At 36.0% G+C, this 15553-nt stretch overlaps 1 protein-coding gene across 1 annotated transcript in view; it reads right to left on the reverse strand.

The window, feature by feature from the left end:
* Nucleotides 1–7950: 7950 nt before the first annotated feature.
* The window catches only part of LOC580098 (integrator complex subunit 5), a 30116-nt gene continuing 22513 nt past the window's right edge, over nucleotides 7951–15553 (reverse strand). Inside the window, exons 14-20 of the mRNA XM_030997996.1 lie at nucleotides 13771–14001; nucleotides 13198–13472; nucleotides 12470–12540; nucleotides 11867–12015; nucleotides 10765–10869; nucleotides 9929–10001; nucleotides 7951–9155 (exon numbers count right to left, since the gene is read on the reverse strand). Coding sequence (XP_030853856.1) covers nucleotides 9049–9155; nucleotides 9929–10001; nucleotides 10765–10869; nucleotides 11867–12015; nucleotides 12470–12540; nucleotides 13198–13472; nucleotides 13771–14001 — 1011 coding nt within the window. The 3' untranslated portion in view covers nucleotides 7951–9048. The remainder of the gene's footprint in view (nucleotides 9156–9928; nucleotides 10002–10764; nucleotides 10870–11866; nucleotides 12016–12469; nucleotides 12541–13197; nucleotides 13473–13770; nucleotides 14002–15553) is intronic.

Raw genomic sequence — 15553 nt, forward strand, 5'->3', positions numbered from 1 at the left:
TCATTCCAAAGAATTATTTTTATTGTCCTCACTAGGTGCACTTATTTTTATCTCAGCCATTTTTTTGTTAGATTTACATGAAAGAATTTTTTTTAGCTTTCATGTTTGCAAGTTTGCCATGATAATGTCTTGTTTTTACATCTGTACATGATGATGTTGTTAGCATTGTGAGAATTTCAATTTTGTAAAAATAGATTTGACATATTGATGAATGGGATCACCATGTTCTAGTTCACTGACTTTCTATAAACATACAGTGTACATGTATGTACCGTAGTGCAGTATTGAGAATTATTTTGCCTGTCGTTGGTTCCCAGGGAGCCCTGCATATTTCTTGTAATGGCTAAAGACACATATCTAACAGAATCCAACTTTATTTGCGATGAATTAAAACAAGAACCCAGTAAAATGTTATTCACAGAAATTTGATGGAGAATCTTATATGGCCAAGTTTTAAAGCAAGAGATGGTTAAATTCAATCAAACTGGTCGTGATCAATAGTAGTCTGTAGTCCCATGACACCTACATTAGTGCTAGTTGGGCTTTTCAAGCTATATTGCACATGATCGATCAGAAGGTGGAGTCAGTTATCCATTGTATACCTAGACCATGTACTCACATCTAGGTTGATTTCTGGTCAGTCTTTGCAATATTGATCACAGTTTGATAGTCTTAACAATATGAATATAGAGGACTGCGTTATTCCTTGGATTATTGATTTTTCTTCTTTATCCTGTGCAATATCTTTATGCATTGTTAGTAATGAAGGATACTTGCAAGCGGTTCCTCTTAAAATGTGGTTTACTACTGGAGCTCAGGAAAACATTAAACATGCTCAAAATGATTTTCCTGTGATGCAAAGAAGATTAGATTAAATTTAGATTTCCATTAATCTTGTTTCTGTGGAATGGATTAATCATCATTATTCCTTGGAAGCTAAATGAATGCATTAGCAGTATAACATTTTGTTATGAAAGTAGAATTACTCATTTAGTTAAAATGACAAATAAGAATAATGCTTCAGGTACCACCTGCAGAGTGCAGAGGCATAGAAACTTGATTTTAAAGAAAATTGAAATGTGAAGATAATTTGAGGCTCAGTAATTAAAGCTAATACAAAGTTTTGGGAGATTTTGAAAATTGGGTGGATAGTGATTCTTTACAATTTTGATATATTTGGATACTCCTGTGGATGTATTATAAACATTAGAAAATTTAGCCCCTAAAACACTTCTGCTTTCCAGAAAAATTGAATATAAAAATTTACCGGTGCTCCTGGTAAATTTTGATTAATTTCAAATAGTGCCTAGGACCGTACAATGGCAGCTGTGACCATGAAAATTTCAAAATATGTAGTTGTGATATATAATTTCCATCGGGAATAGCCAATTGGTCGATTTTAGTCAAGAAATATTGTTTTATAGCATAATTAATATCTTGACCTTGAGATGGAGCTATACAGCATAGTTTATTATTTACAATTTCATAACTTTAGACTCGATTTCAACCACGACAACGATCACTGAATATTGTAGGATTGCATATACTTCCAATATGTTCATTTGAACCAAATTCATGACCCCATACCAAAACTTTGTATTACCTTTAAGAGTGTTATCATCATTCAGGTAGAATAATAAGAATAACTTCACAGAAATTCCTTGTCATTGTTGCCATCCTTTCAATCTACAGGTGTAGCATCCTATCAAATTTTGACCTTATTTTTTTTAAAAGATTATTTTCTTCTTCAAAAGCTAATTAGTACCTTTAGGAAGTCAGCACTATCTTCTCCACAGGTATAGTTTATCTTGTAGGAATAGAATTGTAAAAAACCCAGTGCATTTGTACTATTGTAAAGATATCTTTCCGTGCTCAGAAATCATAGATTTAATCAATAATTCATTGGCGTTATTTTGAACCAACAAATCTGTACAGTATTATGTTCGTCTGTCCATAGTAACGCTGATGATTATTGAGTGACTCAGAATTATACAGTTGTTACAATTTCTAGAGTTCAGCCTCATGCATTTATACATGACACATAAATCACCTCCAAAAAATAGCTTGAAATTCATCATGGCAAAATACAATGACAGCATATTTGCACCACATTTCTATAGCAATATAGAAAGAAGAGAAAGAAGAGAAAGCTTTTGTTTACGTAGATTTAAAGAATTATATTTTGTTCCAGGATAAGCCCTGCTACAATTACGGTTAGCTCTAGCTACCAAATATATGTCAACAGGTGTTATAAAACTCCTCCAACCAACTAGGGCCTTTCGTTCATGCAAAACCTTTTCTTTAGCTCATTTACTATGTCACACCTGAATATGGCTAAAGACTCAAATCACATTCCATCCTGTACATTGCCTAATTATTATACTATTATTATTCATGATATGATAGCGTTTGAGTGTGTTCATGTAATCCTTCACATTTTGTATATTTTGTGCCATGTGTGTGTTTTGTTATTATCTACCTTGAAATAATTCATCTAAGTACACAAATATATATTTGTTGCTGTTTTTAGTTATTTTTAATTTTTTTTATTACTGTTGGAAAACAGATTGTTTTGACAGCTATTGATCATGATGTGTTCAACAGACCATGTGGCTTTGTTGGGCAAGGGTTTGAAATAGTTAAAATCAATACTTGATCCAATTCTTGATACATGTGTATTTCATCTGTTGAGTGCAAAAAGGGTATTAAAGGAAACCAAAACCTTCATACTAAGTTACTTTTATTGTAAAGTTTAAAGGTAAAGACCAGTATTGGAAACGCCCCAATTTCAAAAAATGAAATGGAAGCTCTCATTACCAATCATGTGAAAGAATATGTTTTGACTAATTACATGATGATAAAAAAATTGCCGGGAAACCGCCTACTAATTTATATATTTGGTAAATTTGTTTCTCTCATGGTCTGTGAGAGATATAGGGTAGTCCCATATACATCTTTCTGTGTATAGTGCTTGTAACTTTACGAAGAATGGGCCAAATTTCTTATCATTTTGATGATTCCAGAATCTTGCAGATGCTAGATGCTAGATGATCAACCTTTTCTGATCGATTCCACAACGTTTCTTTCACAATGCAATCGCATGACCATAACTGGTCTTTAATAAGATATTTGAAAAATATCAGTGAAAATTTGAACAAAATCGGGCAAGGAATAAGGAAGTAAGAGCTTTTTGAAATGACTAGTCACTAGTGGGCGGTATTCAATTTGATGACATCATCTGTGGACAACTCTCCATGCCTTTTGTACATCAAATTTCATGTTTTTCCTTCTTTCTTGTGATTGAGATAATGTACTCCCCTGAAAGAAAGATATAGAATGCAAAATGATATTCTATTCACATGTTATAAAGTCGGATCAAGAACACAAATAAATACAAAGAAAACAAAAAAATTGTGAAATTTTAAGTACAAAAGGCATGGAGAGTTGTTCACAGATGATGTCATCATATTGAATACCGCCCTCTAGTGACTAGTCATTTAAAAATGCTCTAACTTTCTTATTCCTTGCCCAATTTTGTTCAAATTTTCACTGATTTTATTCAAATCTTTTAAACTTTATGATAAAAGTAACTTAGTATGAAGGTTTTGGTTTCCTTTAACTCAAATCATGTTACCCAGAGTAAATACCCTAGCTTCTGACTCTCGCTAAATGATCTGTACTTGCATCGCTAGGTGTATTGACTGTTATGAGCCAGACGCTAGGGCATTCATTGTGTGTTGAATGACATTCATTGATGCCCTTTCGGCACACAATACTTTTGTTTTCATACCTCGTTTCATATTGCCTTTCAGTGTGATAACAAAATCCAAAGTACAGATTAGTCTCTTTTAGGCATATTTGTAAACAAAATGATGTAAAGAAGAAAAAAAATGTACCTCTCCATAAAAATCAAGTTTGAAAACTTAATTAATTGTAATTGCAGAACAATGCAGATTTGATGGTTTGTACTGTTTTAATCACTTGGTTTGGGTTAAGTATGGTAACACACTTTTAATTTAATGCAGACCAAGCGTAAACCTTGAATGAGGTTTAAAGGGAGACGGTCGTCATTTCCATGTGCTGAAGATCATAATTCGCTGACACCAGACTTGGTGAAAATAGGGGTACAAGTCTCGCACACAGCAAACCTGTGGTCCCATCAAGAACTATACCCCCTAGTCTCTCCAAGAGTATTTGTCCGAGGAAATGTAAGATAATGACTTTACCATAAGGAGTATGGACGGAAAATGCAGACCATTACACATGCAAAAGCCTGTTGGTCATAAATCTGAAGGCTAATCCCGGTGATTGACAATGACAACCCCTGCTCTTGGTTAAATTTACCCGAATGGTGTCGAATTCCCCATGAGAGCACAATACTACATGTATGTGTCTTTAACTTGCTGTGTAGAACATGGGACTCTCAGTTCTAACTGTTAAATTTAATTAATATCATCATTCAAAATGTTTTCTTGTTTTATTTTACAGGGTTACTTTTTAGACATTTGAGGTTGAGTCATTTTGTAATGCAAATTGTTTGTTTTCTTTCATGCTCGTGTAATTCTGTGATTTAATTGAATTAAAATGCACATATATCATTATATTTCAGTCTCTGAATTTAAATGAATGTTAGGAAAATAACATGGACATGTAATGCTTTTTCCATGGAGGCTATTCTGTATACTTGTTCCAGATTCATAGGCCATGATTGAGAAGCCTAGTGCTTATCAGGTGTTCACCTGTTACAAGAATGTTAGTCAACTCTTTATTATGGTCAGCAAATGCAACATATATAGAAACAAGTATGCATACCGGTAGCCATATGATTTGTGTTGTGTATTCCAGTCATTGTTGGTTGCACACTTGTACTATAAATAGTTCTCCTGTTAAGAGCTATAGAAGGGTGTACGTACGTGTATGTAGAGTCAGCGCCCTTCTGGCTCTCAGCCGACATTATTACCAGAAATTAGAATGACTTACTTTTTAAAATAAATTTCATGGCAGTGCATGTATTTCAAAGTGTACTATAATTGCTTGTTTAAGTATACACATCAATATTTTTGAAAATTCTCATGTACAAAGAGACTACATGAAATTAAATGCAATGTGTGAACTGATGAAATGGTGATCTTCGTAAAGCTGGCATTTGCATTTTTGTTATTACTCATTAAGCCTCGTTCAATATGCAGCTGTAAACCGCAGCGATTATAAAAAGATGTCAGTGTGATACACTATTCACATTTCTGTATCTATTCTTATATAACACACAGCTCTGTGAAAACATGGAAAGCCTTTGTCGCATACATACAGGAGCCAACCTGCTGCGGTTTACCGTTACGTATCTGAACGAGACCTTTATACATATGTTCATGTATCTGTGATCATAAGAAAAACATGAATATTATTAGTGGTGCCTTTTTATATTGAATTCTGATAAGTCATTGTTTTTTCTCTTGTGTGTGTATACAAGAAGATTTGGGAGCTGCATTTTCTACCCAAATCTTTTATCAGTAAGAAATTTGCAATGCACAGTTTTCCACACCCAATGTAAATACTGTATTCAAATATTTTACTTGTTACTAAATGTCAAAGGCCAGCTTACATGTATGCATGAAGTTGGAGTCTTTAGGTACATGTATCGGTATGTTCTGGAAATGACGAGGAGTAAACAAAAATACATCTTGGAAATTTTGCAAAACTGAATATAAAAATTAATGTTCACAATCATTTTCACTGAAGAAAAAAATCTTAAGATGATGCTGTTCCACATATGTCTTCTTCATTAGATATTTCAGGGAATTACCAAGAATCTTCATACCTTATGAAAATTATAATTTCCTAATGATTTTTAATTATTAATTAATCAGACCATTTTTTATCAAAATTTCCGGAACACAAGTTTTATCCTGTAATGAGAATATATAAGAAGACAATGCTACGCAATGCATTCAAAAAGAAGTTATTTGAATTTATCTTGTGGATTAAGAGAGGATTGTTTTCTCAAATGTAAATTCTGAAAGTTTTATATTTATAAATGATTATGTGATCTAAGATAAAGCTACTTTATTGTTACATGAATGTGTAATCTGGTATGTGCCTTTGATGATAACCCAAAGTTACTTGAATGGAAGTAAACCCTGATATTCAGTGGGTTTTAATAAAAGTAGAAAATTGGATAAACAGATCAGTGAAAGCTAGAGCAATATCAGATAAACAATGAGGAAGTTTTAAATTTTGAAGTTGTAAGCCAACACAAATTGCCAACACTGATGAACCTTGCGAGCTCCGAAAATGTCATAAATGTTCATTTTATTGGTTCATTTATTGATGAAGAAATATATTTATGTCGTACATGGGTTTTGGAAAAGCATAGACATTTGTGAATTATATAGTACAGAGCAAATGGAAGAGGATCTCCCAAGATGCATCACAGAGTTGCCAATTTGTGTCTGAACGATTCAATTTCAAAAATGCATAACTTTATTTACTGTATTTGCTCAAACTTTCACTGATCCGTTTCCCCAATACTTCAGCTTCTATTAAAACCGACTTAATATCAGGGTGGACTTCCCCTTTAATAAGCTCTGATTAATTAAGTGCAGAGAAGTCTATTCTGTGAATACAATAAATATTCTGTGAAGGAAATATGTTTTTCTCACTTCTTGCCTTAAACGTAAAATACTCTTTATTGTCCTATTTATTTTTGTATGCATGTATCTGTGATATTGAGAATGCGCAAGCATCTGTGATATTGAGAATGTGCGAGCAATGTTTTTATACACTTCTAATTGGACTCGATGGACTAAAGTTGCTGGAACTCCTGTCGTAATTGGCTTAGTTTTTTAAGTTGCAAGGTAGAATGAAAACTTGCATAAAGGTAAAGTGTGCATTTCGCCATGGCTTTGGCATTAAAGATGAAGTTGAGTTCTGGTCATGCGATAGCAGAAAAGGTTGATCATCTAGCATATAAGTATTCGTGTGTATTGCAAGGTTCTGGAATCATCAAAATGATGAGAAATTTGGCCAAGTCTTGATAAAGTTACAAGCACTGTACACAGAAAGGTGTATATGGGACTACACGAGCACGTGGCGTAAAAATCTGTATATGAAGGCATTTGAAGAGCCATGCTTTTCAGAGAACATGTTTTATCTGATGTTCTTCCACACTTGCATAATAACAATGATAATGCTCACAAATAATTTTTCACCTCTTCCCAGAACTCAACCTTCTCTTTAAAGGTATTACAAAGTTTTGGTATGGGGTCATGAATTCGGTTCAAATGAACACATTGGAAACATATGCGATTTTACAATATTCAATGACCGTCTTCGCGGTTGAAATCTAGTCTAAAGTGATGAAATTGTAAACTCTTTATGTTGTATAGCGCCCTCTCAAGACTGATATTACTTTAGCTCTAAAAACATTGTTTCTTGACTAGGATCGACCAATTTGCTATTTCTTGTTGGAAATTATATATCAGAAGTGCATATTCTGAGATTTGCATGGCCGCAGCTACCATAGAATGGCCTAGGGGGCTATTTGAAATATTTGACATTTACCAGGAGCACCAGTAAATTTTATTATTCAATTTCTTGAAAGCAGAAGTGTTTTAGGGGCTGAATTTTCTAGTGCTTATAATACAGGGGCATCCAAATACATCAAAATTGTAAAGAATTACTATCAATCCAATTTTCAAAATTTCCCAAAACTTTGCATTACCTTTAACACATGTGCATGCCAAACACCAAATTTTGTGTAAGTCTCTTCTTATTCTAGTCTAACTTGTACCATTAAGGGATCTAGACAAATAACAAATTAAAAATGGATGGTTAATAATCTTGGTTTTAAAATACGGTTTTGAATAACAACCTTCGGCTCAGCGCAATAGCACGTCTGCATTACCAAAACAGGCAATGTGCTTAACAAAATACAAAACAAGAAATTAAGACTCATTTTGCAGAAGTATTTTAATACAAAATATCTACAGACATATTTACAATATTATGTAACTTTTTCCCACCAATTTCACATGAAATATTGTTATTTTATTCTGAATGTTTCCAATTGTATTTTCTCAAGTCTCGATTCAAATGAGGTATCAAATACGGGAATGAAAGAATGGTGGTGGTTATTTTACCCGACTGCTAAGAAAGCATAAATGCTTGTAAGATCAAAAGCAACATCTAAATGATTGTTCTTGTTCTGAAGCAATATTCAGGGATAAAACTTTTCAAAGAAAATATCCTTGGACATTTTAAATCGCTATTAAAGAAAGATGCATGTACATGTGTGCTTAGTACTGAATAAGCCCGTTTACACAACCCAAACACCATTTAGAACAATAGTCAATATTTTGACTGCCATTTACACTACTGGAAAAAGCCAGAAAAATGGTGGTGATTGCTCATTACACTTTCTTGGTGGTTAGTGCGCATATGCTACTTGTCGCTGCTCTGCATGTGATCACACAGAAAGAAACACAGATTCGTACCGAAGTTCAAGAGCGGGCAGGTAGTTGCTGCAACTACCGAACTAACACATAGAATGTGAGAAAATTCAATGATTTTTGCTTGCAGTGTAAATGCAGCTACTGACAGTGTGAATGGGTTTTAGGTTAAGATTAGGGTCATCTTGACAAGTCCAGGGGTCATCATTAGGAATAGGTTTGGTTAACTTAGAAATTGAACGCAATGCATGTGTCATACACCCATCAAATATGGGATTTCTTTAGATATCAATGTATGCTTACACTCCACGAAGGTGCAAACAATGATATTACCCGGGCATAGTTAAAACGGCTGCTTTAAAGGTATGGTGTATTAGTGCAGTTCTTATTTCTTGTCAAATTGATTGACATCAATTATTTCAACTAAACCTTATTAAACGCAGGCTTTGAATGTGTTCAGCATGTGAAGCAACTTGGCCAAAAGCCAGGGTAATGCTCATACGTTTTTAGGCACCTTTATTTATTCTGGTCGATGTGTTTGCATAATGCATGTAACCAGTAGTATATTGAGCCTGCTAAAAAGGCTGTACTATGTACACATTTAAATCTGAGTTGGAACAGGACAGAGATGGGCGTAGAGATGACCAAACTTATGGATACTTCGATGGACTAGACTCCTTACAACCTCGGCGTACTTGGACACCAATTCTGCCAACAGGATGAGAAATACAGAAAGAGACAATTTTAAAAATAATCCACTCTTTTGACTCATAAGCAAAGAAAACAAAAATGATTAAAGTATTTGCAAATTAGGGAGCCACGTCAAACTACATATGTATGTACAAAATGTACAAAATGTACAAAATGTACAAAATGTCACAAACTGATTGTAATGCTTGCCAAAATTGAGATGGGGCAATAAATTTCAAGTGAAATTATAATGTTATAATTTAACTTGAAATTTATTGCCCCATCTCAATTTTGGCAAGCATTACAATCAGTTTGTGACATTTTGGAAATTTCTTTTTGACAAAAGACTAGAGAAAAATGCTTACAAATCTTAACAATATTGTATACTAAGTGGAGTATTAAGCAAATGAGGTGATAACTAATTCATAACATTTGTTTGATGATGATTGTTTTACCCAACTGCTAAGAAAGCATGTACCGGTATATGGTTGTAAGTAAATAACCAGGGGAACGACAGCTATAAATACTCTCTGAGGGACTTGCTATCGAGGATTTACCAAAGGGCAAGAGCACGTTGACTTGGTTTGAACCCGGCAGCTCCCGGTTCGGTCCACTGCTCTACCACTGAGCCATCGCTGATAGTCCGAAGGGTATTAAGTAAGTGCTGTTTATGACTTGGCTTTTAGCAGGTGAAATCACTTTTTAATTCTCTCATTTCTACTTGACCTGAATAAATCACCTGCGTAGAGAAAGGGCACCAAACCATACAAAAGTAATAAAGAGATGATTACCTTGCGGGAAAGCTCTGGAGGGTAAGCCTTGTTCATCAGTTTCAATGAAGACTTCTGCTATGGGTGGGTTATCCTACAAAGATATATATATATATACAAAGGGGTAAGAGCAAAATAAGTGAATCATATTCTCCTTTTTACATTTTGCTCTCAAGGATCATCTTGTGAGAAGGGGATTGGAACAAAGTTTAATACTAAACATTAACTTTTTTTGTAATTTTTTTTTTTTAAATAAGGAAATTTATCAGTTATCTCACAAAATTGCCACTAAAGCGATTAAAGTCGTGCTAATAACACCCCTACTAGGAAGTATTCTCTATTCTATATGGACAGCAGTTGAAGATACATGGAGTGGGGGGAGGGGGGGGGGGGGGGGGTCATATCCTGAGAGCAGATGCCCGAGGTACTGTCCTGTGGTTAGATGAGGGGTAGTTATCTGGGTCAGGAGTCATGGGGATAGATGTCCTAGCATCATGCTGAAGAGCTTGGGCTGATAAGCTTACTAACCTGAAGGAATGTCCATATGTAACAGACGGGTGTATATACACCTTTCCAGGATGTTAATTTCTGAGGGGTAGTTCACCTAGCGGGGTAGTTGCCCAGAGGTAAGTTTCCTTAGGTAAGTTGTCCTAAAGATCAAGTTGTCGGGGTAAAATTGTCCAGGGTGTTCTTAAATTATATTAGAGAGCTCAGGCTCCTCAGTGAGGCTATACTAAGCTAAGGAATGCCATATGCCAATGTCCAGGGAGGGGAGGGGAGGGGAGGGGGGAGGGTGTCCCAGAGTATGGGGTTGTCCTGGGGTTAGCTCTCCCAGGGAGGCAGTACGTCATACTCACCGTTAGGAATGCCCATATGTTACTGAGAAGGACATAGACCTCTCTAGGAGTGAGTTCACTGAAGATTGGATGACACTGGTTCAGGGGTGGGGGAAGGAATCCAGCCTAAACAAAGCAAATCAAAACAAGCATTGATGAACTTCAAAAATAGAAAACGGCCCTACAAAAAAGGTTTTGCATGTTCATAAGACTGAGCTATTCATAGATATTGAAATGCACATCTGATATGCTTTTCCTAGACAAAAATCTCAAATAGGCCTATTTTAAAAGAAGCTGAAAAGTCAACCTCTAAATGCACTAGCTTTGGAGACTCTGCTCTCTTTAAATTTGGAAAAATGCAGAACTGTACTATACTCACAACAAATAAGAATTATCAATGCCTCATTATGTGGAGATGCCAACGGGTCACATCACATTATGTGTTAAAACAATGGGGCATAGCACACATTGCCATCATGTTCATAAAGCTTTTTATCGAAAACAAAAAATGCTAAATTTCTGAAAAATTTGCTCTCGGCCAATCAAGTGCCATGATTTCAGTAGCTTATAGACAGTTATTTTAATTTTGTATTGATAATAAGTTTTATGAAACAGTGCAAGATCATTTATCGCTATCTGAGCCTTGTGGGGGGGGGGGGGGGTAGGACCAAAAGGATTACAATACTTCATAATATTTGTATTTTTGTCCACAATTCATTCAACTTAACTTTATCAGGAATACTTCATCGGGTCCTTTCATTTTATTAACACTTCAGTTTCTTTCTCGTTCGCTAAACTTGCAATTTTGCACAACACAATCGGCACCACGTGACGGAAGGATCATTGCTTTCTGCAACACAATGGCTTTGCAAAATTACCCATTACCGGCCTTAATCAGCTCCTTGACAACACTTTTTTAACGGCAGCATAAATTAATTTTGCACTTCAATCACTTAAAAAATCTAGAGGCCGTTGGCAATATCTATTCTATGATGAATACAACATAGACAGGGATATTAATATTAGTGTGGCATATTAAGAGTGTAAACCAGAAAAGGAAATTTCTTTTGAGATTTATTCTTGGATTGACAGTTGGTGTTTGGTGTGCTTGTGAGGGTCTTACCAGGTTCATACAGTGGACAAGACGACAGGTGACCAGAAGATGACCTTTGGAATCCCCTGCAGTCTCATCACGGGATGACTCCCAGTGAGAGATGAGTGTTGCCATAACACTGTACAATAGACCAGAGCAGTAGCACAGTGCTGGCTTGGCTAAACAGAAACAAACATAAAAACATACTAATCTCCACAAAAGATACTACAGTGAAACCTGTATATAAAGACCACTTAAGTGCAACATGCATAGTGGTCTTTATAGGCAGATGGTCTTTATGTACAGGTTCCTTTAGTACAGGTTTCAATGAGAAAACACGACCAAGGGAAAAGAAAAATGTGTTCTTTATAGACAGGTGGTGGCTAAGGCAGGTTTGACTGCATTTAACTTATTCGGATTATCTAAAGATTTAACAGTAAAAAAACAACACTTAAAGCAATGTTTCTCTGAATAAAGATATTATCTTTACTTTATAACCATTGACATTATTGTCAAGATGCTTTTCACAAGCACAAGGTAATGGCACTCATTTCTGTACATATGTACACTGTGGGTGATTTTAATATGGATGATATATTAGACATCACAAGTCAGTCATTGATTCATACTCACCTCTTGAAATGATTTCCAGGACGTCCCACGTAAAAGGATACTCATCAACCCTCTTCTTAATACTCAAATCCCTGAACGAATTAAAGCAAAACAGGAAGGACAAACCAGTTTAAAAACTGTAGGTTGCATAGGCTTATTAACAGGCTTTTCAATTGTATATAAGAAACACTAATATTTTACAAAATAATTGTCTTTGTATAAGGTTAATAGCTTCTGATGAGGTTTGAAATGTATAAATAACATTCTACAATATGTTAGGTCTAAAGTTTTTGTTTTTAAGTAATCATTTTACCAACAGACAAGTTTGATTGACAGAGAGAGAGAGAGAGGGAGGGGAGAGAGAGATGGGAGGGAGGGAGGGAGAGAGAGAGGGAGAGAGAGAGAGGGGAAGAAGAGAAGTCCAAAATGTTGGCTCTATGAGATTATTTTGTAAAATATCACTGACAATTGGAGCAAACAGGAGTGTCAAGAGAGGAGGAGAGACTGAGAAAGAGGGAGGGAGGAGAAATAATGAGAGAGAGAGAGGAAAAGAGAATTATATAGGGGAAAGGGAGAGAAAGAGCTAGAGTGTGGGAGAGAGTGGGAGGGGGGGGGGGAGAAAGAACAAATAGCAAAGAGAGAAAGAGAGACAGAGCACAAACAAGGGAGAGAGAGAGAGGACAGAGAAAGGGTGAGCATGAGTGAAACAAACAGACAGACAGATAGACCAAGTATCCACGTATGTCAACCTTTCAATGGTATGCTTAATCATCTCCTCGTCTGGCCAGTATTCCTCTGAATGGCTCACATCAGGACACAGAATCTCCATCAGTGTCTCTGCCATGAGCTTCCCTGTAGCTCTGGCTACAGGCTGCCTGGATGCTTGCTGAATGCCCTGTGCCCTGGGGTCCAAGGGGAGCAGATGGGTGTTACCAGCCTTTATGAGGGGGGCAGGGCGTGGTCTCACGTGGGCGCAGGAGGAGATGGCCTCTACCAGCAGCCGAGAGTTGGTCTGTTTCGTTTCCTACAAATTTGTAGACAGAAAAAATGACAGATGTATTACATTCTGCCTTTTTTTTATCAAATGCAAATACAAAACTGGGTCATGACTCTGGACACTCAAAGAGTATTTATAATGCTCTTCTGAGACTTACATGACATGCTTTGAAATTATCTTCTTCTTTTTTCTCTCCCATTGGCGATTAATGCCAACTCTTCTTAAACTTATTATAAAAAAGATGATGACAATAATAACACTACAATCCCTAAAATGACGTTAAAATAATAATAATATTGTTACATGTAAAAAGTATCTAACTTACAATATCTGACACAGCTTGTCCAGGCAGCTTCTTCCTAGCCCCCTGTCCAATAATGCCTGAATGGAATGCTGTAGATGCACTTCTAGGGACTGTCAGAGACCCGGAGAACTTCTGGTTGTGTTTTAGTAGATAAGCTGATCCGAGAGAAGATTCCATCATGGAAGATTGTGAGCGGGACTGAGGGTGCTGGGCAGAGTGATTACTCGCATTGGCAAACAGTTGCGAGTTATGCTGAGGGACGGGGTAAATATAAATACAAGAGTAAAATGCAGTGTGTAAGCCATCTTTAAAGGGGAAGTCCAAAGTTGGTTTTAATAGAAGCAGAAAAATGCGAGGAAGAAGTCCTTGAAAGTTTGAGCAAAATCTGATTGAAAATTAATAAAAGTTAAGGATGTTGCGATCAATTAAAGATAAATTGGCAACAAATGACTGTGACGTATCTTATTATTGGTGATGGAACAGAATTGTTTCATACAGGCGTTGTGTAGAAACATATTTGCAAGGGTGCATGTATGATTTGAAATTTTCTTTCAGGTAAATAGACATTTCTGAATTTTTTCCAGAAAGCTCGCATAATGCGTCACATAGTTGCCAATATGTGATTGATTGATCCGACTTCAAAATTGATGTCTTTTTGATTTTTTAATGAATTTTGCTCAAACATTCACTGACCTAGACATAACTCTAAATCATAAATCTCTGTTTCCGTACCAAATACCAACACAACATGTCACAGTACTGCCCTACCAAAAGATCACAATTCAAGAGGCCATGAATGTGTTTAAAAAAGTGTCTCTGATAGCAAATAATTTATTCCACAAGTCTTGTATTCAGGCACACACAGACATGGAAAAACTTAAATTTTCTAACAAAATCGTTCACATTGGTGAATTCCTGGTATGCACTAGTAGCACTACAATTACAAGCAGAACACAAACAGTAACATTTTTTCCTTTTTCAGATGTGTAACAACAATTATATCTCATATGCAATGACAGCACCTTACTACAGTTGTAAATGTTTATTACTAAGCTCATCCTTGTTGTGATCTGTTAGCGTCTTTTACTTGTCTCAAGATTAAAATGGTAGGGTTTCCAAAACATTCCTTTCTTTAGAAATGTATACATTGCACAACACTACTAGATGCAACCGTTGTAAGTATCATATCATAAATATATCATTACAAGGTTATAGGTGTCGTGGTCGAGTAGATACGTCATTGAACTGTCGATCACAAGGTCCGCGGCACTAATGTCCTTTGGCACAATCAACCCAGGTGTTATAAATAGGTACCTGGCAGGAACTAATTCATTAAAATGCTAGAGCGCCGTAAAAAATGCTGTAGTACCATTATCTGCCTTTAAACTATAAGACCTACTCCCTTTATAAGAAACACTAAGGCTGCAACGAGTAGTCGAATACTTGAGTACTCGCACTGTTGACAACTACTCGGCCACCATTTTTTTTTTTTTTTGGCCCCCGCCTGGCTCTGTCCAGGCCGACGCTTACCCGTGCCAGGGAGAGCGCCGGCCGCCAGAACGGTACCGTTGGTAAAAATTGTTCCCCAGCTCAATCACTGTCAACTCACCACTCAGAAACTGGGACCAAATGTCCGGATTTCTGTTTGGACTCGGAGGAAAATGGATTATCTGTCATCTTTGGTTTTAAAAACTGCCTTGTTTACTATCAATATTATTATTAAATCGGCGCCTTCAACTGCAACTCTAAGTAAACTCGTGTGAGTTTTTGGAGACGGACCGAGTACATGTTATCAGGCCTTAAA

The sequence above is a fragment of the Strongylocentrotus purpuratus genome, unplaced genomic scaffold (genome assembly GCF_000002235.5).
Source record: "Strongylocentrotus purpuratus isolate Spur 01 unplaced genomic scaffold, Spur_5.0 spur5_scaffold_4, whole genome shotgun sequence".
NCBI classification, from domain to species: Eukaryota; Metazoa; Echinodermata; class Echinoidea; order Camarodonta; family Strongylocentrotidae; genus Strongylocentrotus; species Strongylocentrotus purpuratus.